We start from the raw sequence: 24824 nt of genomic DNA, 5'->3' as shown, positions 1-24824 counted from the left end.
GTCTATGTGTTCTTTCAAAATATGTTCTACCTCATCGAGACGCGTGCAGCCGTTCTGGAGATATCTTCAAACATACATACATCTAAACATTCACATTTATAATATTAGTAAGATAAACTGCAATTGATACAAAATTAAACGCATAAAATAATATTTGTAAATTATATTTCGTGTATATTTGTCATAATTCACAAAAAAGATACATTCCTAAAAACTTACAGTTAAGCTATATTTAGATCTATACGTTTCTAAGAATAAATATAAGAAGTTATGGAGATTTGAAATATTATCTGTGTCACTACGCGCCCTAAGTTTGTGCCTCGAATAGACTTATTATAACTGGGACTGTCTGAGTTATGATAAAGTAAATAAATCACTTATTTATTGCTTGAAGTTTGATTACAAAGCTTGTTGACAGCTTTGAAGTCAGCCAATATTGACAATATGACTCCCCCCTCCGGCCAAGCCGCTTGTCGATGGCATCGAGTCTATGATTGTCTCGTCTCTGTTCTCTATGTTTGGATTCACAGCTGACACAATTATGTTATCACAACCATCACTTTTATCGATTGTATTTTGCCGTTCGGGCTCACTAACGCTCCTCTGAGGTTCCACACTGAGGTTTTGTCCCTGCCCGTTGTAAAATTGCACGGAGGGAATGCCCTCCTTCGGGTTAGAGAATGCGACGTAGCAGGCGGAGTAGGGCGGCGGGGGCTCCTCCAGAGTTACATTACGTTTGTCGCCGGCGGGCGCACAAGCCGAGTAGGGCGGCGGCGGGTCCGCGCTATCTTCGGACTGCGATCGGGAAGGAACGTCGTCTCCTTCCAAGTATTGTTCTGAAAAAAATAAGGTCTCATTATTATAAAATGTCACAAATACATCAGTATGGGACTAGATAACAATGTTATATGAAATAGGCCAGCAACAAATACTCATGAGTTTGATTTTCCACGTTTATCGTTTGCGTTTGGTTCTTAACGGAGACAAGTTACATTATACCGAGACATAGATGTATGTAATAAGTAAACTCATATACTTGACGAGCGAGATATAAATGGGATGGAAATGAGGAAAGAGCAGGATATCGAGATAAGAGACTCATTAATCAATTTTATGACTCTATTCATCTGACAATGAAACAACGAGCCGCAATCAGCTGAACTATTCCTTTCAGATTAATTAGGAATAACAGATACATATGAAGATATATATGATAATATCAAATGCGAGATACAAAGCAAGTCCGTCACCGATGTAGTGAGATAGAGCGGGGACTTACGCGAGGTCGCGAGGACGGTCGGCGTCGGCCATTCCTCCGACGGTCGCCTTCTCACTGAAACCACACGTACGCTTGTACAGTTCACATTGTACTAAACCCGGACATACGAGTAGATAAAGCAATATACCTATATTGTGATTGTAACAAGTGAAATTTTCTTTTAATTATCCCAAACACAGTAAGAGGCAACTTCCACATATTTTAAATTGACCTAATCTGTTTACCTTTCGTTTTAGTTTATAGTTATGAAGTTAAGCTGCGGGTAAAGGTTGTTATGAAATTAAGCCGAAAGGTTGGAAATAGGTAAGATGGGAAATACGGTTGAGGTTCTCTACTTGTCTTTGTTTTGTCACATTAGATTAGGGCTATCAATTATAAGATTACGTTAACATAGAGTAATGGTAGTGTAGGAATTCGAGGCCCGTTGCCTTTATTTGTATATTGCCTCCATGTTGGAGAGTATGCGTGTACTTACGGCTGAGTATCCTCCTGGTGAGGCGGTCGACAAAGCGCACGAGCAGAAGCGCGGCCAGCAGAAGCAGCACCCCCGCCACCCAGCCGCCCGCCAGCCCGCCCCACTCGCCCCCCACCCGACTCGCTCCCCCCGCCTGTCCAGCTCCACCTCCCCCCACCTCCTGTACACAAAGCATAGGCGACTTAGTTAAGGCCTAACGATTGAAGACAGGTTATTAGACTCTTAGTCCTTGGAATTTCTTGGGACTTGACGTATCTTTCCAACTGTAGCAATTCAATGTTTACTTTTAATGTGACGCAGATTTGACAGTGTGTGTGACTAATACCGAGTTGCCTTTATTGCTTATTATTCTGTAAGTTAATAGGCGTACTTACAAAATGTGGCGGCGGGGTGGCGGGAAGCCGCAGCCAGTGTGGAGGGAAAGTGCCCGCACCCGGCACTCGGCCCAGCGTCTTGTCTAATCTGGAACATCACGAGTTTCAATTGTACAACAACTATTAAATACAAGATAATTTTTGTGATTTCCAGCTTTATGGAAGGGGAAAGATTCACTTCTCAAACGTGCTTCAGCGTACGAGCTGATTGCAAACGATGATGATTTCAAACGAATAGAGTGCACAGTTACAAAGATAAATTACCGAATAATGGGTTCTTCGCCTTTTGATGAGTAAAATATAAAATCGTGGCTGGCGACGTGCGGCCAGTTGAGTGGTAGTCGCTGCATGGCCTGCAGCTCTCGCAATGACTGCAGGGACTGCAGCGACTGCAGCGACTGCAGCGATTGTAGCGACTGCAGGGACTTGAGTGACTTGAGAGCTTTGAGCGTCTGCAGCGTGATGAGGGGGTCTTTGGGGTCATGCAAGCCGCCGAGCGCGCGCCGCGAGCCCCACACGCTTGCGAGCGGGGGCCATTTGGTAGGATGCATCTCACATCTGCAGCATACACGAGACAAATATAATGTCATATATATAAAAGAAATACATAGATCTGCTTACGCCCACACCTTAACCAGCTCGATTACGGGATTCAACATATGTAATGTTCAGTCGTAATTTATAATTCGTATAAACACATATCGTCCTTCCTCTTATACTTTATGAAAAAAGCTGAGATAGTTAACAAAGTGATTTTGTAAGATTAAAAGTGCAACAGTAGAAAACTCAAGTAGTTGAATAATAGAATCGTAGTCATTCCTGCCGATGTTTAATTATCATAAACAGGATACGCATTAAATGTTGTGTATATTTGTATTTAAGACCTTATCTCATCTGAATAAGAGCTATTTTACTTTCAATTAGCAATTTTAAAATTTTTCTGTTTTTGGGAAATTTGTTCAGGGTTATCTTTGGTTTAATTAGTTTCTATTGATTTCATTTGATGTGCTTAAACTTTAACACTCACATATTTTATATTGATTAATTTGTGAAATGAAATTACTAAGAAGAGAAATATAATACTAAACATCACTGCCAAAGATCGCGGTATTATCATTAGTTGTCAAGTTGCCAATTTATACTGAAGAAGAGTGAAAAAGATCTCTTTTTAGTGCAGACTTTTTGATGGATTAGCTATCGCTAGAGGAATACATAGCTAGGCGATTTAAGAAAGCCTTTCTCATCGCAAATGTGACTAGGTTTTAGCCTAAGTACTATTCATTACAAAATACTCGACAACCGGTTGTCACAAATATGTTTTCAATATCTACTTATGTTTGCGAGTGTACCTGACTACATATAAACATTTACACAATGGTCACACTCCACTTCAGCTGGTGATTACAACCGTAGCGTAACACTGAGTTCACTCGTATAAGTTACTGTAGAATTCCATTGTTGTCATACTTGATTTAATACTATATGTGATACGGCAGTGGAGTTCTACGGTTAGAAAAACTACATGCCTTCATTATGCAAGGATTATTTGATCACAAACAAATATAATTTGAAGCACTAATATCAGGAAGCTTGTAAACACTACACACAGACACTTTTCTATAAACCAATGAAGATTGACTTTATGCAAGTAAACTTACCTGAAATGATAGTAACTTAATTAAAAAAACTCAGCATTTGATTTCCAACCAAACAGATGCTATAACAAGATCTGCAGTGAACTCCGCATTGCTTGCGAGGTTTGTTTTCATTACAAGATTCAACTGATTATCAATTGGTATATTCACTCACCAATTGTGTCCTAGGTCCAGGTAACCTAGGGGCTTGTTAATTCACTGTATGGGACTGGGATTGGGACTGGAACGATTGCACTGTGAGTGTTCTTGCAGTGGAAAGTGCAAGTGAGGCATGTAAACACGGGGGTTGCGATACGCATGCGCGAAGGTGGCGGGGAAGGGGCTGCGCGCGCTGCAGGAAAGAGGGTGGGGAGGGACCTTCTAGAGGGGCTCTGCTATGAGTATTACCTGTACGACCCTTGTACTAATATTTTTTATGAAAACATTTTCTTTTTTTTTTCTTGCAGTTTTAATACTAGTATGTTTTAATTATTTACGCATTATGTGATATTCGAAGCGGAGAAGTTAGTGGTGTAGTTTCAGATCAACCCATCTAATTAATTGATGTACAAAGAAACTGCTTTTTACCTTGGACCTAAACGATTATATCGTGCTTATAATAAGGGTCTATCTCACTATTTACTTCCTATATTTTCTTAATGTTTATCGGCTTGAATTTACGATATTTAAATTTTTGCAATATCTGCAAGTAATGGGTGATGGTCGTCGTTATTCTCTCCGGTATAACAGGTGTTTACAGATAGTGGCTAGTGGTGACAGACGGCAGAGGACAGACGAGGGTTGAGTTACCAAAAATGTAGGGAAGTGTATAAAGGGATGTGACAAGGATCATTTATAAGATGAATGCTGGAATATGTGATAAATAAAGTATGTAAACAAATATATTAATAGGTATTTGAAATATAATTTATTTATGAATATTTTTAACAAGAATACATGTAGGTATGTGAGAGCGGCAGAAGAAGCCGGACATAAAAATATACATTTTTTTATTTCTCCGTAATTTATTTAATACATTAATAGTTAATTTGTTGTAACATTTATCATAAAATATAATGGACATAACTTTTCATATAATATACTAGACCTAGACTAGAACTAGACCATAATGTAATAATATCTCTCTATAGATAAAAATATTAAACGCGATGTTTTTTTACTAACTCTCATTGTTCTAATACGTATTTAATTTGACATTTCTTTTCATTTAAAATTCTCATCTCAGATATCCGACTCAAAAGTTTTTAATTAGTTATTAGACATAAGAGAATTTCACTGAGTGTTTTGTAAATCTAACTAACTATCTAAGTCGGTGTTCTGCCGGCACCTGGCCGTGCCGTGTATGATGCCTCTGGATCCTCTTGTTACTTCGATGTCTACACACTGAGAAGTATCTACATCAATTTTGCTGTATGTACTGTTTAATCATCAATCCTCTTGTATGAAGACATATTGTCATCCCATTCATACTCTATGAAAAAGCTGAGATGATATTATTTATATGAAGGGGTGATTCAGACCACCCTTACAGTGAGGCATTCGCGTATAACAGCGTGTCATTATGCACCATTATATCGCGGTCTCCTTGCGCTGTGCGATGGCAAGCACTTGCAGCTCGTCGTAGGCTGGCGGCGGCTCGTCGCATCCCTCCAGCTCGTAGTCCAAGTCGCTCTCTGTAACACGTACCTCTTTTTTAAAAATTAAAAAATAAATAAAAAAAGACATCAAACAACGCACGATTATTTTTATTTCTAGCTATATTGGTTTACTTAGTTAACTGATTAAAAATTTGTTTTTTATGCTGATGTTAACCTAACATCAGATGAATGATAAGCCATTAAATAGCATCGTCATTTAAAATTACCGGAGAGTGCGGCGGAGTGTGGACGCATGAGCGGCGCGAGTACGTCCCCTGCGCTGGCGTGACGCGCGCGCACCACACACCGCGAGCTCGAGCCCGCGCCGCCACCGCCCCGCAGACACGTGCCCTCCAACACGCGGACTGGCTCTACACAGTATACAATAACTATATTCTGTGCTGTCTCTCACACAAAAGCGGTAATAAATGAGAATAGTTGACCTGCTGCGGGCGGCGAGTATGGCAATTCTGGCGTGTCGCAGTAGCTGGCCCTGGAGTCGAAGTGGTGTACCGCCCCCGAGCGATCCATCTCCTCTCCTGACACCTGCAGCTCGGCCAGGGGACACAGGATGTTCCGCGGCCTCTCCCGGTATTTGATGGACTCGTTCACGCTCTGTTTCACGTCTTTGGCTTTCACCCTCTTCTCCTCTACATTCCAAACTTTCAATTCTATGTTCTCTTTATTGAGCATACAGGACGCATCGCCGATGTAAAAGTTTGACATGCTGGAGGTTTGCTCCGTCACGTCCTCGTCTTTTATGTCTTCCGCGGTCAGTTCCTTGTATGATGTTACAGCGGTTTCAGGTTTCTTATTGCGAGAGCTCTTTATATTTGTGTAGTGCTTCTTACAAGGTCTGGTGACAACCTGTTCGTCAATTGTGTGGTCATGCTTGTCGACACCTGCAATCTGATCTATGTTGGGGCTGGTGTGGGGCGTCAAGACCTCGACCTCTGGTTTGAGCGGGATGTAAAGGTCCCTGTTGGAGCGCTCCCAGTCGCGCCGGTGCAGGACCTCGTCGATGACGCTGGGCGCGGAGTGGTGGCGCGCCGGGTCATCGCCCGTTTCGTGGTGAGACTTGCGCCGGCTTCGGATCTCCTCGTGGCTCCGGTGGGCAGACAGAGGTTGCTTTTTGAAACCTAAGCATCAAAAACATTTTGTTCTATTTTTTTATAAACATGTGACATGTGAGCTGCACTATATGCAATAAGCATTGCTGAAGTAACAATCATAAAGTAAGTTTAAGTTATAATTGTCTAATATTTTCTTCAAAGTAAAAGTGAAACTCCAAAAACGTGTTATTGAATATATCAATGTCCTCGGTAACATAATATGTTAACCCTGAGACATAAACTTAGGTTCCTTTGACATAGTTGTAATAGATGACCTAGTACGGTGTGACGACACTGACCCGGTGTGGGGGGGATGTGCAGGGAGACGGCGCTGCTGCCAAAGCGGCGGCCGAGCAGCTCGCCCGAGTGGCGCCCCGACTCTAGAAATACATAACAGTAGTTACATTCAGGTCAAGGTGAAAACTGTAAACATATAGGACATTGAGGACATTGAGATAAAAATTGGCAATTATTGTGTATACAAAATGTCTTATTTAAACTCACCAGTTGTAATGACCGGTCTCTTTGGATGCTTCTCAGAGCTTGTGTCTGCGAACAAACCGGTTTAATTAATTAATAACATCAGATCATCATTACCATCACACATATTATGTTTTCCGTAAATTTTTCTGTAGAAATCCACGACAAATGAATGTTTTTATCAATTCGCAGATAAATAAGTAGTGGTAATTTCTTGTATCATTGGAACATTGATACTTAATAAGGTGTTAAGCTTTAAAAATTGCCCCCACAAAATAATCAAAGTCACCAGTTGACTGGATCAGGGCATTACTTTTCGAGGATTCCTCCGAGGTCTACTTCCAATAATTGTCTAAGCGGTCATAATATTGTTATACCCAGTGTAGAGGGCGCACCTGAGTTAGTGTCGTCCGGCCAGCAGCAAAGCCAGCACAGCAGCAGCAGCGGTGCGCACACCTCCACGCCCAGCAGTGCTGCCGCGCCTCCCAAGCCGCCCATCGCGCCTCCACTCCTCCGTGACTCTACACCTATGTACCTCCTCACCACTACACCTCTGCACCTTTACCACACCTGCTGACAAAGACGATACATCAGCACGAATCAACACAATGCCGGATCTAAAACTGCTTTATAGTGTTCCGAGACGAACTGAACTTGGAACTACTTGATCACTTACCCCAGATATTTTACATCCAGAAACCAGTCCTCACTTTCATATATCGGATTTCTGATATAGAACGAAGTTTCGTTACTTACTAGAGAAAACAACAGTGAATTAAAAATCTGTGGTGCAGTTAAAGCAGATTAATGAATACGAGCTCTCGCAAATGGAAAAAAACATTTAAAAAGAAAACATTCCTTTATTGATTTTAAAACATACTTTTTTCATTAAACGTTATGTGATTTATGTGTATGTTATTTAATTGTTCCTTAAATCGTATTACAATTTGAAAAAGAACTTTTCCTAAATCAAAACTACAGAAAATAATACATAAATTAATCATTAAATAATAATACATTATTTCAGTTAATACTAATTTAGTTTACTAATTATTTTCTTACCTTTACAACAGATCACTAAGATACATAATAATAGGTTGTACACTGAAAATATTCCCGTTTGTTGTTTGGTAGTGCCACTAGATCTACTAGTAGTGGAATAGTTTCACTTTCCCCGCTCGCCGCGGACTCCACCGACTCCTCCGGGATTTTCGCCACAACAAAACGCGCACCTCTATCTATATCTTGGCTGAAATACACGAGAGAATGATAAAGTTCGGGACACACTGAGCTATTTTCGATGTTTGATTCGACAATGTGCATGAATTTAATCTAATATAGTTAATAGAAATTAAAAAAATTAAAAGATTTATATCCATAAATTTTATATTAATATTTATTCTTTTGATGTAATTATTTAAAATGTAATTTATGAGACCAAATAAAAAAATAATTATAATCTATTTTACGTTTCAAAATACTCAGAAACATTAATAACTGAATAATCCTCTATTTTAAATAAGTACATCAATCGATTCTAAAGTGAAATACGTCCATATTTAAAAATAAAATTCAATGAAAATTGTATTTATTTCCACCCGGTGTGCCGCGGCGTGTTGGAGGCTGTGGCGCCGGAGTGTCGGCTACCATCGATCCCTCTCCCCCGCCCCGCACCCGCACTCACGTCATCCCTCTTTCACACATTGCTGCTCTCTCTCTTTCGCGCCTGAAAAACCTTTCATCTCACATCACTCGTCATTTATTCATGATCAATATGTATCAATAACTCAGAATTCATTACATCAGTTTAGTAATCCGTAGTTAAGTGTTACACTTAACATGGTTATGGTCAACTTAACTATTCTTTAGTACAACTCAATTTGTAATATTAACACAATCTTACCATCTTACTAATATTATAAATGATACGGTTTTTATAGATGTAGAATTAGTTTGGAAGACCACAGAGGGTACTAATTAAGATTTTTTTTTCAATTCCGCGCGAACAGAGCCGCATGAAAAAGTCAGTAGGCTGTAAAATTCAAGGACAAGTATACAGTTGCCGTAAGTATGGGAAACCACACAGATACGGTCCATTTTACGGATTAACCCATACATTTTTAATTTTTAACTAACAATGAAATATTATATAAATGATCATAAGGTCCTAGACTGTATATTATATCAAATATTTAAATAATAGGCCCACAAAAAAGACCCCTAAAACACAATTTCGGTCCACCAAAGACAGATACGAGCCCACCTCTTAGGTACAGTTACTTAGGTCCACTCCGAAATTACTATAAAATATGTGAAATAATTATTATTTATCATTTCTCTTCTTTTTTTTTATCATAAAATTCATTTTAATATAATTGATAAGTACATAATCAGTAAATCACCATTTTATTACAAAACAATGTACTATTAGGATTACCATGGATATTAATTTAACGGGTCACAATGTCAATCAAAATACTTGTCAAATTTATTAAAATTTTATTGTTACATTAATATACCTTTTTCAATTCCTACTAATAGCTTGTTCATCGACTATATCGGTTTATATATTTTATCTTATACAAATCTTGTAACTTAAATTAGATCCGTTGTCAGAACTTTTTTCATTACTTTACCCAATCTTTTCATTGCTTTCTTAAATTTTAACTTTTATAAAATTTCACTTGTGTAATTGTGCTTTTTGGAACACTAATTTAGTAAGGGGTAAGATTTAAAATATGGAGTACGGCGACGCTTGCCTTTAACTAACACATGCCTGTTTTATATTTAACAGTCATTTTTGTATTTAAATCTTTTATGAAATGTTTAAAAAAAGGTAAAATAGATAAACACAATTAATATCAACTTTTATTTCAAAATTTGTATTAACAAACCTTAAGTTTTCCGTTTTACATAATATGGTAATAACATTAAGCGATACAAACTTACATTAACTATGTTATATTTTATTGAGTCAATAATTCTTTGTTTATTTATTGATTAATTTTATTTTTAATAAATAGTTGAAGTATAAAAGCTACAGCAAAAGGAGGTATTGTAACTGTAACGTAGAACATGTTCGTAACACTTTACGTAGCCTTTTTCGTAGCACTTCTACTTGGTCGGATTGATTTTTTTGGCACAAAATCTGACAAAATACTTTAAATGTATAAGAAAAATTTGTCTAAATATAAGTTTACAAATTCATAAGTTATTTTATTTTTAATTAATATTACAATAAAAGTTTAGAATAATGTGTCATTTAATATTGTTAATGCATTATTTTATTGATTACTCCTCAATAGATTTAAATAAATTACTAACAAACTAACAAACAATATAACTACAGCATAAATATAGTTTACACAACCATACAATTGAGAAGAGTTTTTGTGTAAATAAAAATTAATCTTCAACAGAACGATCAAACAGCCAAAATTTATAAATGTTCTACTAGATTATTTCCCTAAATATATTTTACAAATATATAACTATATAAATGGATCTAGCAAATAGATAAAATTGACCAAACTAAATAGTGAGTCGAAGTCTTTTTAATCTGTCAAGCAACAAATATTATAATTTATGCTTTATTTGTTTATCGCAATGGTATGACGGTGGGTGCGGGCAATGTGTTGGACGTGTCAGTGGCGGGAGACAGCACGATGGCGGGCGGCTTGTGCGGGGAGCGCACGCGGCGCGCTGGCACTGTCGCGGCGCGGTGATGCGCTCGGCCGCGCGGCGACGTCGGAGACAGGGGATGTCTCCGGCTAGGGGAGGTCGGGGACAGGGGACCTCTCCTAGGGGAGGTCGGGGACAGGGGACCTCTCCTAGGGGAGGTCGGGGACAGGGGACCTCTCCTAGGGGAGGTCGGGGAAAGAGGACATCGTCGCGAAATGTAGTACCCATCGGATCTTCGATTGGGAGATGTTGGAGATATTGAACGTCTCGGGGATGTGTAGTAGGCGAAGACCCTCCGGTTGGGAGAGGTGGGCGACACGGGCAGCCTGGGGGATGAAGCGAGTAGGGGGACGGGGGATGTGGGGGAGAAGGCGGAATGGCCGCGTGCGGGGGAGCCGGGGGAAGCGGGGAACACGGTGTCCTGCGGCAGTGCGCGGCACAGCCGGGCCATCGCCGTCGCGCTTTCGCGCACTCCTGAAAAATTACAAAGAACTGGTTAATATAAAGCAACGGACAATCGTGTGAGCCTGTCTTATAGTAATACCTTGAGCACGCCTCAGTACATTATCAGTAACTACAGCTATGTATCAATACAAGCGACGTGATCATGGTCCAGCAGTATGCAGTAAGTACTGACCGGGCTGCACAGGGTAAGCAGTGGGCGTAAGCGGAGGCGGCTCGAGCTGCGGAGGCGGCGGGGGGCGCACAGAGTGCACCTCCTGGAACTCTTGGTGTGACAGCTCTGGAACACAACACGAAACTCTGTGTTACAGTCAGTTTTCACTACCGTAACATTTATGGAGACATGTTGCTATCTCTGTTTATTCAAAGAGAATGACAGGAAGAGGAGAAGACAACATATTCTTGTACAGGTATTTCGGCAGCGAGTGAGTGATGAGTAAACCAACTATTGTATAAAATCAGTTGATACATTTAGAACTCTTATACAAAAGACTTCACTGAACTCACCTTTAACTCTCCTTAAGCAGAAGAATACAAAGTAGCAGCAGACGCAGATAAGGAGGAGCAGCACGCCTGCGATAGCCACGAAGTAGGCGACATGGCTGGGCACCTTGGTGGCGCCCGCGCCGTACGAGCCCGGCACACCCATCTTCTCTTTCACCTGGGAACCAGCGGCTTTAGTGTGTTAGCACCAAGAACTTTGGCAAATCCACCAACTATAAGTGTAATTCTTACGTAGCTAGTTGAAAAGTTAATTGTTTATTCAGTATAAAACTACATAATGCTGTAAAAAAGATGCCGGGAAAGCTTTCGTTGATGTCTTTTATATGTACAAACGTAATTGATTTTAAATTGAACTTTCGTCATAAATACGAGCAATTTTGTGAGAATACATATTGGTCAAACTATTTTGAGAAGTATCTAAAGATAAATTTCAATGATTTGTATTAAAATGTCTCTAGTACTTAACAGTAATTAATTTCAAACCTCTACGCTACGTGTTATATATCTTTTTATAATTTTGTATTGTATATTATTCAAAGGTAAGATTTAATTTTTATTTGAGTTTTTTTGTTTCATCAACTCTTGTATAATAATACTTAGAAGACTACATTCAGACTTACCTTATCTTCTAGCAGGATATCTTTCACGACATTTTCAGTTAAAATCCATTTTTAAACATCTACGCCAAAATCCTTAATAGTGTTTACTTCAATAAATCCAACATTTACACCAACATAATTAATAACAACATAAATTCTCCAATTCTAGTTATTTGTCATTTCTAAGCATCACAATTTCAATACATTTCACTAGTCATTATAAATACTGTACACTTTGGTAATATTAAATAAATATTTTAGAGTAAGTCACATGATCTTTTATGCTTAACAGTAAGTAGCACTGAATGCCGGATCGCAGCCTCTAGATTTAGACACGGCGGGACACATCGGAGCACGGTGTTGGTTCTCTAAGCGATATCTGAGTGTATCCGCTGCGTGTGCGTGTGGTTGGAAGACGAGATGTTGTGCGGAAGACAGACGTAGCAACAAGTGGCGCCGCCAGCCGGGCGCCGGCGCCGGCTCTTAGGGCTGCCCGCGAATACACTAGTCTTTGAGATATTAAAGTTTTCCTAAACCGCCTTATGTATTTGTGTACGGATGTATTAGAGATCTTTTATTTCAATTTTGGTATTAAATTTATTACATGTGTTTTCAATAATCGTAAAACTTTTAATTTATGGTGGTTGGATTGTGTTTCTAAAAAAGAAAATATAAACGGCACGAAACAATGTTTTATTTTTTGTGGCAAACACTTTGGAATTCTTGATTAAATGGTATTTTCCAAGTAAACTTATGTAAATTCATTACAGTTTTATAAAATTATAGTTTAGGAGTTTGCTTCGCTCTTGTGTTTCAGAAAATTTGTTTAAGAAAGTATGTACAACCCTGTGCGGGCGCCGCGACGACGGCGACGGAGAATCGTTGACCCCCGCCCTCGCCGCACGCACCCCGTCTCCGATACACCCTGTACACTTCTTATAGAAAGGCAAATATCACTCATTTTCATAACCAATGTAACCAACACTTTCTTCAATCTTTATACCCTTAGCGGATTATGAGTAGGAGCAGTAACAGTACTTAGTTTAGGCAATTTCTAAAATAATTTCACACGTCAGTATTGTTCCTTGAGAATGTGAACTTTTGTCGTATTTTAAAGCCACTATTTTCTGATTAATATTCTTGTATGTTGTTTTTTACGAAAATTGGACCTCCATTATTGAGACTATACCTATATATATATGCTAGCACTTCTTAAATCTTAACATTATGTAAAAGATCGTAAAGTAAATAAAGCAATATGAAATGTATCTGTCTGGTGACTTGTGACATTGTAGGAGACAATTCGGCAAAGCGCCAAAACAATAAACATTGTCTTGTCCGTACTAAATTACCATCTGACCAATTAACACGAAGAAATACGCGACATTAGCAAAAATTAAATAAACCGCAATGTAAATAAGAAACATCGATGAATTATGCAAAGTATAAGAATCTTAAAAATTACATTGCGTTCTATTTGTAGTTGTCCGATTTCTTTAATATCGTTCCAGGTCAAAAACAGTTTTTACATATTTATTTGTATATTTAATTTGATATACAGGATGTATAAAATGTATCAGTCTGTCTAAATTCAGATATGTAGGAACTAGGAGTATGGATATATGAGATATAATTATCACCGCCTGTAACTTAAGCAAATACAGAGATTTTAAAGTGAGTGATAATAAAACAACTTAATATGTAGTATATTTATTAAGAATTAACATCAAAGGTACAATTACATTCATACAATCATTTTGTTCATAAGATATATAATTACTGAGTACAACCAGATATGGGGCGCCGCAGGCTCCGGAGTCGAAGTGGCGCCTGCGGTGCACACTTAGATACCCTATCTTTGGAAGATTTGCCACGACCCCAAAAATAAGTAGGCGCTGCAAAAATCTATCCCAGGGCGCCGTAAATACTAAAACCGGGCCTGCTTATTTAAAGAGAAATTGACATGACATCTTAAATAAACTTGTTTAAAAACAATTACACTTTTTATCATTAACTACGTTTATGGGAAACCTGTAAACATTGAGCTTTTATTATGAACAAGCAGAGCGGAAAATATTATTTCATTATGGCAACATTTTTAATCGTAATTTTTTTATTATTAATAATAAAATGTCTTTTTTTATCTGTATTTATTTACTGTACATTTTCTTAATCTCTATTATGTTCTATCAAATACTTTGAGAATTCTATTTGAAGTCTATTTAACAAATTAATCCTGTGTTACCATATTTTTATACACCAAAGAAATACATTGTGAATATTTGGAATTAACACATCAAAAAATGGAAAATGCAATAAGTATTTATTTACATATTCTATAAAATATTATACATATTGAATTTAAATGTTAATGTACTTGAAAACTTATTAAATGCAGACTGTGACATGCTTCGTGTTGCCAACAACAAAATTACTACCAAATTAGTAGAAATAACTACTAAATTAATTATGTATAGTTTTTTTTTTAAATTATAAAGTCAGATTAGCACCAGTTATGTAATGCAATTGATAGTATGTACTTTGAAAATTAATAACAAATATAATAAAAACATATTTGAACGGACGGAGAAGATGGAAGTTTTAATATATAAGTACTCAAATATATATTTTAAATAAGTTTAAATTCCAATTATCTTTGTAGGAGATATGTTTTTGTGCAAGTGTTTCAACAATGTAAACGCACAGTAAAATGAAGAAGTTGATATAAAACATGTCACAGCGCGTTCGTAAGATTTTAATAAATCAGTCTTAATATAAATCGTAGTGAATTAAAAACATATTAAATTTTTATTCGACTTAAAATTATATTGAGTTAAATTGAGTCGAAATCTTTTAATTGAGCAACATACATAAATGAAAATTCTCTTTTCAAAGAAAATAACTCAGAAATAGCGACAAATATATCCAACACTTTTTCTAAAATGTTTTTTTTTATTTTTTAAATCTAAAACCCCCATTCATTCATACTTTTGCTTATTAGGAAAAATATAATACTAGAAAATTTATGTAAAGTGGTTTTTTTCATTTTATTCTCTTAATAAGGAATCATATAGTAAAAGGAGGTGAAAAACTTTGGTTTTTAATACTTTGAACATATTCCAGATACTTTAGGTAACATCGCAATATTGATGATATATTTTTAGAAATTTTTTAATAAACTATATATTATAATGAGTTTTTTCTTTGAGTGAATATAACCGTTGATTTCCATTGCATAAACTTTTCAAAACAAAATGTCTTTCTGAAAAAAAAAAGCCTTTTCAAATCCGCTGTAAACAGTCACGAGTCACGAGAGATAAATTTTGACTTATAAGGATCGTAAAAAAAATCTATTTTTTTTAAACTTGTTTATGTAATACAAAAAAAACATTTAAACAAAAATAAATTTACTGAGAACAAGATATTTAACTCATTGTTATTAAATTGCTAAAATATTAAAATTATATATCTATGGATTGCGTAATAAAAATTATAAATAAAATTCGGAAATGTTTATTACATTAAATTAATTACCTTGTTTTATGTTATTCTCTATGTATATATTAACTGTAGGTTTCTGAGTCCAAAATCTCTGTATAAAACATATCGTCATCCCTGTCATTATCTTTGACGAAACCGATATAACAATATGTTTTAAAAGGAGAATTTGGTCTCAGAAAGTCACTGTTAGTGTATGATACGATAAACATTTAATTAAGCTTATCTACATTGAGACATCGAGGTTATGTTCAGTAATTTATGTACTTTAATAACTATACTATCACTTTTAACATATTATGAACATCACAAGAAAATTTAAAAAAAAATAATATTAAAGGTTAGATATTTAAATAGAGCACATTTGACACTTCGTCAAAATCCAACAACGTAACCTTGTAACGACGGACTTGTTTACCTTTTTTTCAAATTTCCATTACATATTTATTGCAACAATAGCAATTGAACGTCGTTACAATGTTTCGTCAGTGAATTCTTTTTCTTTTTAAACGCAAAGAATTCACATATTATATGTTTGAATTGTGAATTAGATTCATTCACTTCAATCGATCTTTCTATGCACATCCCCTCACTATGAAGCTAAAAATAAATAAGATAAAATAAAAAAAGCTAATATAATAAATGTCAAATGTGACCTAGTAAATTGGCCCACCTACAGTTTTTACATGCGTCATAAAGTGATATATACGTTTTGACAGCTGTCAATGTCACTTTAATTAGGGCTGTGTGTTATCGAAAAAACGGTTATCGAATTAAAAATATCGATATCATAGTTTAAAATTCTAAAAACATACATTTAATAATTCGACATTACGAAGTATCTATTTCTTTCGAGTACAGTAAAAAAAGGCTTAATCTATTACACATTTATCATTAAGTTACGTAATGAACAAAATTTAAATTATTATTCACTTAATACCAGCTAAGGAACAATGGAGACTGAAGATAAAGGTCTAGGTATAACAGACACTTAGAACTTAGGTATTAACTTATAAGCCTAAAACTCGCCCGCAGTTCAGTGGTGACCTTTGCCGACTACTTGGTCGTAAGATGGCGGAAGAGCTGAAAAATTAAATTTAATTACTAAAATATTAATTTTTAAATCTGTATGTATTACACTATATTTAATTTAATTATGGTTTTAAATAAATAATGCAATTTTAACTATGTTATGATTCTATATAGCTAATGGTTTATGTTTGAAACAGTTGTACAATTACAAAATACTGTTCTCAGACTTATTCAATGAACAATCACTCCCAAAGTCAAAATTTCTTTCACTGAATTTAAACCCCTTAGTGACAATTAAACGAAACTAAAGTTCATTTAGACATAAGTTGGAATCGTACGAACAAAACTCGACAGTCGCTTCAGTGCGAGACAAACTTATACGAGATACATATTAATCTCGTTCTGAAGCTGCCGAGCGTTGCTTGAACCTTAAGACCTAACTTGATTACGATGAACGACATAGATATAGGTACTATTAAAAAACTAAATGTTATATCATGCCTTCATGCCTTTTATTATAATTATACAACACCTATATGTATTTTAGTTAGCCTATAACATGCCTTAGGACATCAGCTACCATCCCGTCAAAGTCCCATCAAAATCGGTCTAGCTGTTCCAGAGATTACTCTAACAAACACGGACTTGCGGAATGACATAAAGATAGACGATTAGTTTTTCTTAAATTTTATTTAAAAATATACGTGTCTACAATAACGCACTTAAGTGTCGTTAAGTTGTCTCCCTAAGTAACCAATCAACTCTGATTAGTAAGACGCTAAATAAAGATTCAATGTACAAGACCTCAGTTATAAAATCTTATATACGTTGTATGTATATCTTAGAGACAGACTCATGTTAAAATCAAGGCAAGAATTGACGCAAGCGAAAAATTTGAATCGCATCGAAATTTCAAATTGACCATAAACATTAATATTTAATTTTAAACTTCGAATTGTAATTCAACGGCCGCTTTGACGTACAAACATACAAACAACTACAAAGATGTGTGAAAAATTGTTGCAATTACAGATAACTGATACAGCAGATGCAGAAATAATAAAAGGAATATTATAATACATATTGGACCTTTTTAAAGCTTATTTTCTCCTTGTCTTTGGATTAAAAAATATACAACATACATACAAGGCCCATAACCTTACCATAAAAAACTTAGACAGCCTTTCAAATACATTTTAGCTTAAACATACGTCAAATCTTTTATACCATGACTCTAGCGCTCGGTGGGAGTTTTTGACAAATCATCGTTATTGAAACACTAGCTGTCGCCCGCGACTCTGTCCGCGCGGAATTAAAAAAACATAAAAAGTAGCCTATGTGTTCTTCCAGACTATGATCTATATCTGTGACAAATTTTATCAAGATCCATTAAGCCGTTCTGGAGATATCTTCAAACAAACATCCATCCATCTGAACATTCGCATTTATAATATTAGTAAGAGTAAGATTACTTCACGCAAAATACGCGCTTGTCGTCTAGTTGCGGAAAACTGAGCCCCTACTACTAACTAAATACTAAGAGTAAGATTATTATGCGCAGGCTTGAGAAATGTGATCTTTATCAATAAGTAATACTTATACCGAAAGCATGTGTGGTGACACATATTTATGGTGAAACATATAACCACGTTGACGTCAATAATATCAATCAGCGGCTGTCAAAAGGTTAAAAGACTTAACAGTGTCTATACTTATTGAATCATGACTCACTCGCCAATATTCGTTTAGGTTTAGTCGTTTGGGATAAAAAGAACAAAGGAAGTTACATACATACAAATCCACATACATAAAACCTTAGATACGCAAAAACATTATCCTTCTGCGTCAATCGGTTAAATATGAATTTTACATAAAACATACGACGAACATTGCTTATTTTCTGTACAATTTAAATTTTAAAATGATGTAAATCTCAGTTACAGAGACGCAAAACCTTTTCTGTTGTTTTCTTTACATGCAGATTTCAGTGATTGAAATACAATGTAAAATACATATAAAAAATATAAAACGATTTATACATTCGCGTAAACAACACGAATGCTGCAACTTTGATCTCGAAGTACTCTCTTCAACTCTCAACATAGCTGTGGATTTACTCTTACGTACTATCTCAAGAACGGCTCAACGGATTTCGATTAAATTTAACATAATCTGAGAGAACCCGTAGGCTACTAATAGAGTTTTTGGTTTAAATTCCGCGGAGACAGAGTCGCATATGACAGCTAGTAGGTTATATATCTAAGATGAAAATTATAGCAATGAATGAAACATACAAATAATATGTTACCCAGCTAGCTTTAACATAACTCATACGTGTACATAAATACATATATAAAGAAAATGCTAAAATATATATGTTATATATTATACCCTACCTTGCGGATGCCAGCCAGGCGCCGCCATACCAAAGAACGCTATAAAAACAACCACATATTTATATCAAACCTAATACCAATAAATTACCTATAAACATTTTATTATTTAAAATTGATTATAAATATTTTAATGGTTTAAATTCGTATATCTAATAGATTTATATTTTATTGTAGCAAATCATTATTGAAAATATTAGCACGAAATTCCAACAAAATACGTGATCAGATGTAACGTAAGACGAACTCTTAGATAAGTCACGATCTTTATTATATTACTGTTCTGAAATTTTAATTTAAACAAAGGTTAGGTCTGAAGTGTAATGCAAAATCAGCAAAAAAAAAAATATTTGAAATGAAACTAACAGAAACGTAAATTAAAAAAGCTTTTTTCACTATTTTGGAATTTATGTTATCTTTAGTAATGACGTGACCAATCAGTTTTCCCGCCATTTTGACCTTGTATTACTTCTAAATTTCATGTGAAAGGTCACACGAGCGTACAGCCAACGGATCAAGGAAACAATATATGTTAAGGATACATTTCAGTTAAACAAAATATCCTGCTCTAGCTATTTATAACACAATTTGGTAAACTTCAAAATTAATTTTAATATTATTCAATTTAATTTCTAAAAAACTACACGTATATTTGACTTTGACTGAAAATTTTAAAGAAGTTAAAGTAAAGAAGTAAAAATAACACACAGATAACGTCTATAGTTATTTAGTGACTCCTCCCGAGACATGTTCTATCTCTGTCGTTCTTCTACAAAATTTCGTCCCGCTCATAATTTACGAAAAGACATAAATTTTTAAAAAATTAAGATTTGTGACCCGAATTACTCTGACCCTACGCACGCTATACAATAAACACAAGGTTGTAATTACTCATAGCTTAAATAGTGCTAGTACATAAACTAAAAAAAAATCATAAGATTGACAACGAAAGCTAACGTCAAATAATTACGAAATTAAACAACTACCGAGTTGATACGTTCATATCAGCTGTGACGTAAATAACGTATTTACCTAAATAAATATAATAAGAACACAATTTACTAAAAATATCCATTATTCACGATTTAAATGACGATGTTCCAAAATATTAATTAAAATATTCAAAATACATTACCATTTGCTTCTGGAGCGCTTGGAGCAGACGGTTGAGTTGTAGGATAAGGCGCACCGCCAGTAGGATACGGCGCTCCTCCGGTTGGATACGGCGCACCCGCTATCGGATACGGAGCACCGCCCGTAGGATACGGCGCCCCAGCGGTCGGATACGGCGCACCTCCAGTTGGATAAGGTGCTCCACCAGTTGGATACTGTGTACCGCCCGATGGATAACTCTGATTGGCGACAGGATACGGAGATGTGGATGTCGGATACGGAGCACCTTGTGTCGGATATGACGCTGCAGCTACAGGATATGTTGTCACCACTGTAACTGTATTAATGATAAATAGTACAGAGTGAATTCCTAGATACATTGCACCAGATATGGTGCTTTTTTTCATATAGACGTTGCTAGTATTAATGTTGAATTACCTGGATAAGGTGTATACTCCTGCTGTGGGTAGGGCGCAGGGCCAGGCGGCACAGGGGGAGGCGCTATGCACATAAAACAGTGGCATAAGTACACTATTTTTAGAAAAACACAAATGGACAAAGTAAATAATATTAATGAACCTTATTGCTTTCAATTACACCACTGATAAGGAAACAGGTACATTAATTTATATTTGATTCATTCATTATTTTGAGTTATTAAAGATTTGTACTTTTAGAAAAATGATGAAACGAAATTGCCTATCATGTGCTGTAATACCACAAAGTGAGAGTATACTCACGTGACAGCACTTGTCCGCGATTGCGTCTGCGGCAGCAGCAGCATGCGATGATGCAGAATATCACCACTGCTACAGCAGCAATTGTACCAATTGTCACATTCATGATCTTATCTGCGTAGTCTTCCTGTAACAAAATCATTCGACTATCGTCAGATATAATAATAATAACATCTTCATTAATAGAAATATTTAATTTATGTATTCCTCAACATAAATTTTAATCTTATTGTTACTTTTATAGGACTATTAACACTTTATTGACCGGCAATTTTACAGAAAATCAATCAGATAAAGAATCCGCATATAATTCTTTGAAATCTTTCAATTCTTCATTACGTTGAGTCATCGTTTTTTTATTTTTTTCTAATAATTAAATATTTTTTACAACAATAGATTTGGCGAGTTTTTAAGCGAGAGAAACAACTTATGTTATATTAACAATTGCAATGTATGGTCGCCAACAGAGAAAACAACAGTGATGCGAAAAAAAAGCGCATCACGAGAAGTCCTGTCATAGCTGTGAATATTGAATACAAATTTATATGTTACGCTCAATTTTCTTAATTTTTTTTTATAAGACCATCCCCAGATAACAATAAACATTAACAAAAAGAACTTGCCAAATTGTTTCATCCATTCATGCATCAACAAGGGAACTAGAATCATTTATTTACACATATTATATAGAAGATAAGTAAGTTAGAGATAACATGAACAGAATAGTAAATAGACTCAGTACTAATATTTGTTCATGTACTTATTGTAAAAGGATTAGTTACGTAGTTCAACAGCTTTCGTAAGAATCATGCATAACTGCAACAAGGTCGGATAGCCTTAATAATCGAATCATAGACAAGTTAAAAATATTTTGGATATTAGATTGGACTATAACAGTACGTATGTACAGGAATATTGACTGTTGTTAATGTACTCACCGCTATATCGTCATATACATCGTCGTCACTATAAAACATATAATGTCCCATACTATCACAACGAGAGTACAACCAATACTGTCGTCATATTGCCGACTGAATAAACTGTGTTTTAAATATACGATGACTAATAAACCTCTGTCGGGTAATCCCAAACACTAAGAGGAAATCTTATTTGAATTTTCGGAGGTCTAAACAAGTTCACTTGATATACCGAATATAAGACGACTAAAAAAATGTTTAAACAATATGTTTCAAATCGACCGTAATAATCAAAGTAATTTCGTAAGCACTTCCTAACGATACCGATATAAAGTTTATTGAAATGAAAGGAAAGGGGAAGGATATTTATTTGCTGTGACTGACAGTTGACGGTGACAGTTTTTCAACAATGTTGCCAATGCCATACTATAACAATGTTTTGACGTGCGACGGTAATGAAGGCGAAAAGTAGTAAACATTGGCTTCATTTTTTAATTGATTTATTGAATTTAATTGAATGATCCCATAAAAAAATTAAGATTAAGCAGCCAAAACGTTTCTTTTGTTGATAATAACTGAGAAACCTCAAAATACGGTTCTTAAAAATAAAACGTATGAATCGAAAGGGGATAGTATCGTTTGTATTTCGTATATAGAAACACCGTCCTTTGACACTTGAATACTTGACAGTGACATAATTCTAATACTAATTGTAAATATAACCTAAAAAATAATTCGTAACGTAACATCAACTGAATTTTATAAAATAAACATTACCTGTTGTATTCAGGAATTATATACAAGAATGTTATTACTACGAAATTTATATCCTACTTTAGCTAAACTGAACTGCAATGTAGCTTTATTACCATTAATTGCCAGTGGTAACTCCGCAAGTTTACACAGCACAGCAATAAGTTGTGCTGTTGTTAAGAAAACTACTGCAGCGGCTGGAGGTATTTATTCAAGACCAATTAGTAAACTTCAGTATTGATTTCCATCCATTAATGAACAAAATTTATGAAACAAATGTATTTGTCTTTTATTTAATAATTAGTACAATATGGATACTAACATTATTCTTTTAATTGTGTAATGTTAAATTCTTTATTTCAGGTGTACTTGGTCTTGGCAAGGGTAAAAAGAAGGTTGGAAAAGTTGGTGCCGTAGAGAAAAAAGAACTACCAGTGGAAACAGACCCTGAGAAGTTGGTGAGCCAGGTGTGCGGCTCCAACATCTACATCACTGGGGAAGATGTTAAAGTAAGGTTTTTATTATCTTTAGTTGAAAAATTAAAAACTTACTGCCACTCTTAGAATATATGGTAACTTTTAACATTAGATACTCCATCAAAAAATAGCAATGTACCAATCTTGTAATTGTAACCATAGACTTAAAATATTATATGACTAGCTTTTACCCGCGGCTCCGTCCGCGCGGAACAGAAAATTGAAAACGGGGTAAAAATTATCCTATGTCCGTTTCCTGGTTCTAAGCTACCTGCCCACCAATTTTCAGTCAAATCAGTTCGACCGTTCTTGAGTTATAAATAGTGTAACTAACACGACTTTCTTTTATATGTATAGATATTGAAATATTAATTGCTTGATTTTTTATATGATTACAATTAATGTAAGTGTACCTCTTTTCTTTTTAAACACTCGGGGCCTTACAATAAAAAACTTAGACAATGTCTCCAATACATTTTAGCTTAACATATATACAATACCCCATTTGTACAATGATTCAAGCGCCTGGTGCATCTTTTTTAATCAAATCATGTTTATTGAAACATTATAAATGTAGGCTTGCAAAATGCGATCTTTATCAATAAATGATGTAATTATATCCTATGCAGTGTGGTGATTCATATTTATGGTGAAACATAACCATGTTGGGGTCAATAATATAAATCAGCGGCAATCAAAGTCAAAGGCTTAAAACACATGTTTAACAATATTCTTTAGAGTTATAAAGTCAGAATGTTACAAAAAAAATCTACATTGATTTGATTTTTGAAGTTTGTGTTCATTCTTTCACTTAAATTAATATTGTTAAGCAGATCATATCACTATGAAGCTTTAAGTGATAGATGTAAAATGTGAACTATTAAATTGATACTATAAATCTACACTAAGGAAAGCATTAACCAATTAACAACAAAGTATAACAATAAGTAGCTCCATAACGTTTAAATTCTCTGTTGTAATTAGATTTTGATAAGGAACATAGATTTGTTTGTCACATTTAATTACAAGAGATTGCACCAAATATGCAGCGGGAACTTCATTCTTTAACATATATGAAAAAAAAAATCCAAAGCATGCTAATTTATGAACTTTGTTTATTTCAGTTGAAAGATGACAGTGAGTATCCGGAGTGGCTGTGGACACTGGATTGGGCTCCTAAGAAGCTTGACGAGCTGGACCCTAACACCAAGGAGTACTGGAAGAGGGTGCGAGCTGCCGGCATGCGGAGGAACAATAGATTGAAGTCTATGAAGAAATTCTAAGTCATAGTTTTAATATGTACTAATTGCCATTTTACTCTGAAACCAACTGACGCAATCCAATTAATTGTTGTTTCTATTGTCAAAAGACTTGTTTTGAAACACATTGGCATCTAACTGAAGACAATTTTTTTTTTTAATATAAGTACTACAGCAGTGGTATTTTATGGTGGGAATTGCAAGACAGGAAATACATAGATTTATCATCATATATATTTGTATACATGTGCTACTCCGCAGGGACGAAGTCGCGGCCAAAAACTAGTTGTAAATAAATTGTATAAAATGGCATTTGGTGTAAAATATTTTATATGTAAATAGATTTAGGAGATTTAATAATAAAAATACATGAATTCAATTAGTT

At 35.4% G+C, this 24824-nt stretch overlaps 4 protein-coding genes across 6 annotated transcripts; 1 reads left to right on the top strand and 3 right to left on the bottom strand.

Annotated features, from left to right (window-relative positions):
- Positions 1-134: 134 nt before the first annotated feature.
- LOC106715669 lies at positions 135-4067 on the bottom strand. The gene is made up of 6 exons (XM_045684149.1): positions 3938-4067; positions 2393-2686; positions 2129-2216; positions 1755-1914; positions 1280-1333; positions 135-836 (listed from the first exon to the last, which is right to left on the bottom strand). The coding sequence occupies exons 2-6, from the start codon at positions 2677-2679 to the stop codon at positions 427-429; spliced, it is 999 nt and encodes a 332-aa protein (XP_045540105.1). The 5' UTR covers positions 2680-2686; positions 3938-4067; the 3' UTR covers positions 135-426.
- A 1074-nt stretch (positions 4068-5141) lies between these two features.
- LOC123722425 lies at positions 5142-7510 on the bottom strand. Its single transcript, XM_045684148.1, has 6 exons — positions 7408-7510; positions 7037-7081; positions 6832-6912; positions 5864-6559; positions 5648-5791; positions 5142-5456 (listed from the first exon to the last, which is right to left on the bottom strand). The coding sequence occupies exons 1-6, from the start codon at positions 7508-7510 to the stop codon at positions 5353-5355; spliced, it is 1173 nt and encodes a 390-aa protein (XP_045540104.1). The 3' UTR covers positions 5142-5352.
- Positions 7511-16554: 9044 nt separating this feature from the next.
- Positions 16555-22325, bottom strand: LOC106716363 (MAPK-interacting and spindle-stabilizing protein-like). 3 transcript variants are annotated; one of them, XM_014510046.2, is made up of 6 exons: positions 21970-22325; positions 21035-21154; positions 20733-20795; positions 20317-20631; positions 19185-19223; positions 16555-16839 (listed from the first exon to the last, which is right to left on the bottom strand). In XM_014510046.2, the coding sequence occupies exons 2-6, from the start codon at positions 21135-21137 to the stop codon at positions 16793-16795; spliced, it is 567 nt and encodes a 188-aa protein (XP_014365532.2). In that variant the 5' UTR covers positions 21138-21154; positions 21970-22325; the 3' UTR covers positions 16555-16792. The 3 variants fall into 3 exon arrangements, with proteins under 3 accessions (XP_014365532.2, XP_014365397.2, XP_014365462.2); XM_014509911.2 differs by having other exon boundaries at positions 21035-21158; positions 21970-22319; XM_014509976.2 differs by lacking the exon at positions 19185-19223 and having other exon boundaries at positions 21035-21158; positions 21970-22317.
- A 340-nt stretch (positions 22326-22665) lies between these two features.
- Positions 22666-24783, top strand: LOC106716955 (39S ribosomal protein L54, mitochondrial). The gene is made up of 3 exons (XM_014510674.2): positions 22666-22907; positions 23068-23213; positions 24305-24783. The coding sequence occupies exons 1-3, from the start codon at positions 22757-22759 to the stop codon at positions 24461-24463; spliced, it is 456 nt and encodes a 151-aa protein (XP_014366160.2). The 5' UTR covers positions 22666-22756; the 3' UTR covers positions 24464-24783.
- Positions 24784-24824: the final 41 nt, after the last annotated feature.

Source organism: Papilio machaon, chromosome 25, assembly GCF_912999745.1.
Source record: "Papilio machaon chromosome 25, ilPapMach1.1, whole genome shotgun sequence".
Taxonomy (NCBI): Eukaryota; Metazoa; Arthropoda; class Insecta; order Lepidoptera; family Papilionidae; genus Papilio; species Papilio machaon.
This window is presented reverse-complemented; position numbering and strand designations above follow the sequence as displayed.

Coding starts and splice junctions, on each gene's coding strand:
- LOC123722425 (XM_045684148.1), bottom strand. CDS start 7,510: ATGGGCGGCTTGGGAGGCGCGGCAGCACTGCTGGGCGTGGAGGTGTGC. Junction 7,082..7,407: donor GCCGGACGACACTAACTCAG/GTGCGCCCTCTA, acceptor GTTTGTTCGCAG/ACACAAGCTCTGAGAAGCAT. Junction 6,560..6,831: donor GCACATCCCCCCCACACCGG/GTCAGTGTCGTC, acceptor TTTGATGCTTAG/GTTTCAAAAAGCAACCTCTG.
- LOC106716955 (XM_014510674.2), top strand. CDS start 22,757: ATGTTATTACTACGAAATTTATATCCTACTTTAGCTAAACTGAACTGC. Junction 22,908..23,067: donor AACTACTGCAGCGGCTGGAG/GTATTTATTCAA, acceptor TCTTTATTTCAG/GTGTACTTGGTCTTGGCAAG. Junction 23,214..24,304: donor TCACTGGGGAAGATGTTAAA/GTAAGGTTTTTA, acceptor TGTTTATTTCAG/TTGAAAGATGACAGTGAGTA.
- LOC106716363 (XM_014509911.2), bottom strand. CDS start 22,020: ATGGGACATTATATGTTTTATAGTGACGACGATGTATATGACGATATA. Junction 21,159..21,969: donor ATGTATATGACGATATAGCG/GTGAGTACATTA, acceptor ATTTTGTTACAG/GAAGACTACGCAGATAAGAT. Junction 20,796..21,034: donor TCGCGGACAAGTGCTGTCAC/GTGAGTATACTC, acceptor TTATGTGCATAG/CGCCTCCCCCTGTGCCGCCT.
- LOC106715669 (XM_045684149.1), bottom strand. CDS start 2,679: ATGCATCCTACCAAATGGCCCCCGCTCGCAAGCGTGTGGGGCTCGCGG. Junction 1,334..1,754: donor CACCAGGAGGATACTCAGCC/GTAAGTACACGC, acceptor GTGTGGTTTCAG/TGAGAAGGCGACCGTCGGAG. Junction 837..1,279: donor GACCGTCCTCGCGACCTCGC/GTAAGTCCCCGC, acceptor TATTTTTTTCAG/AACAATACTTGGAAGGAGAC.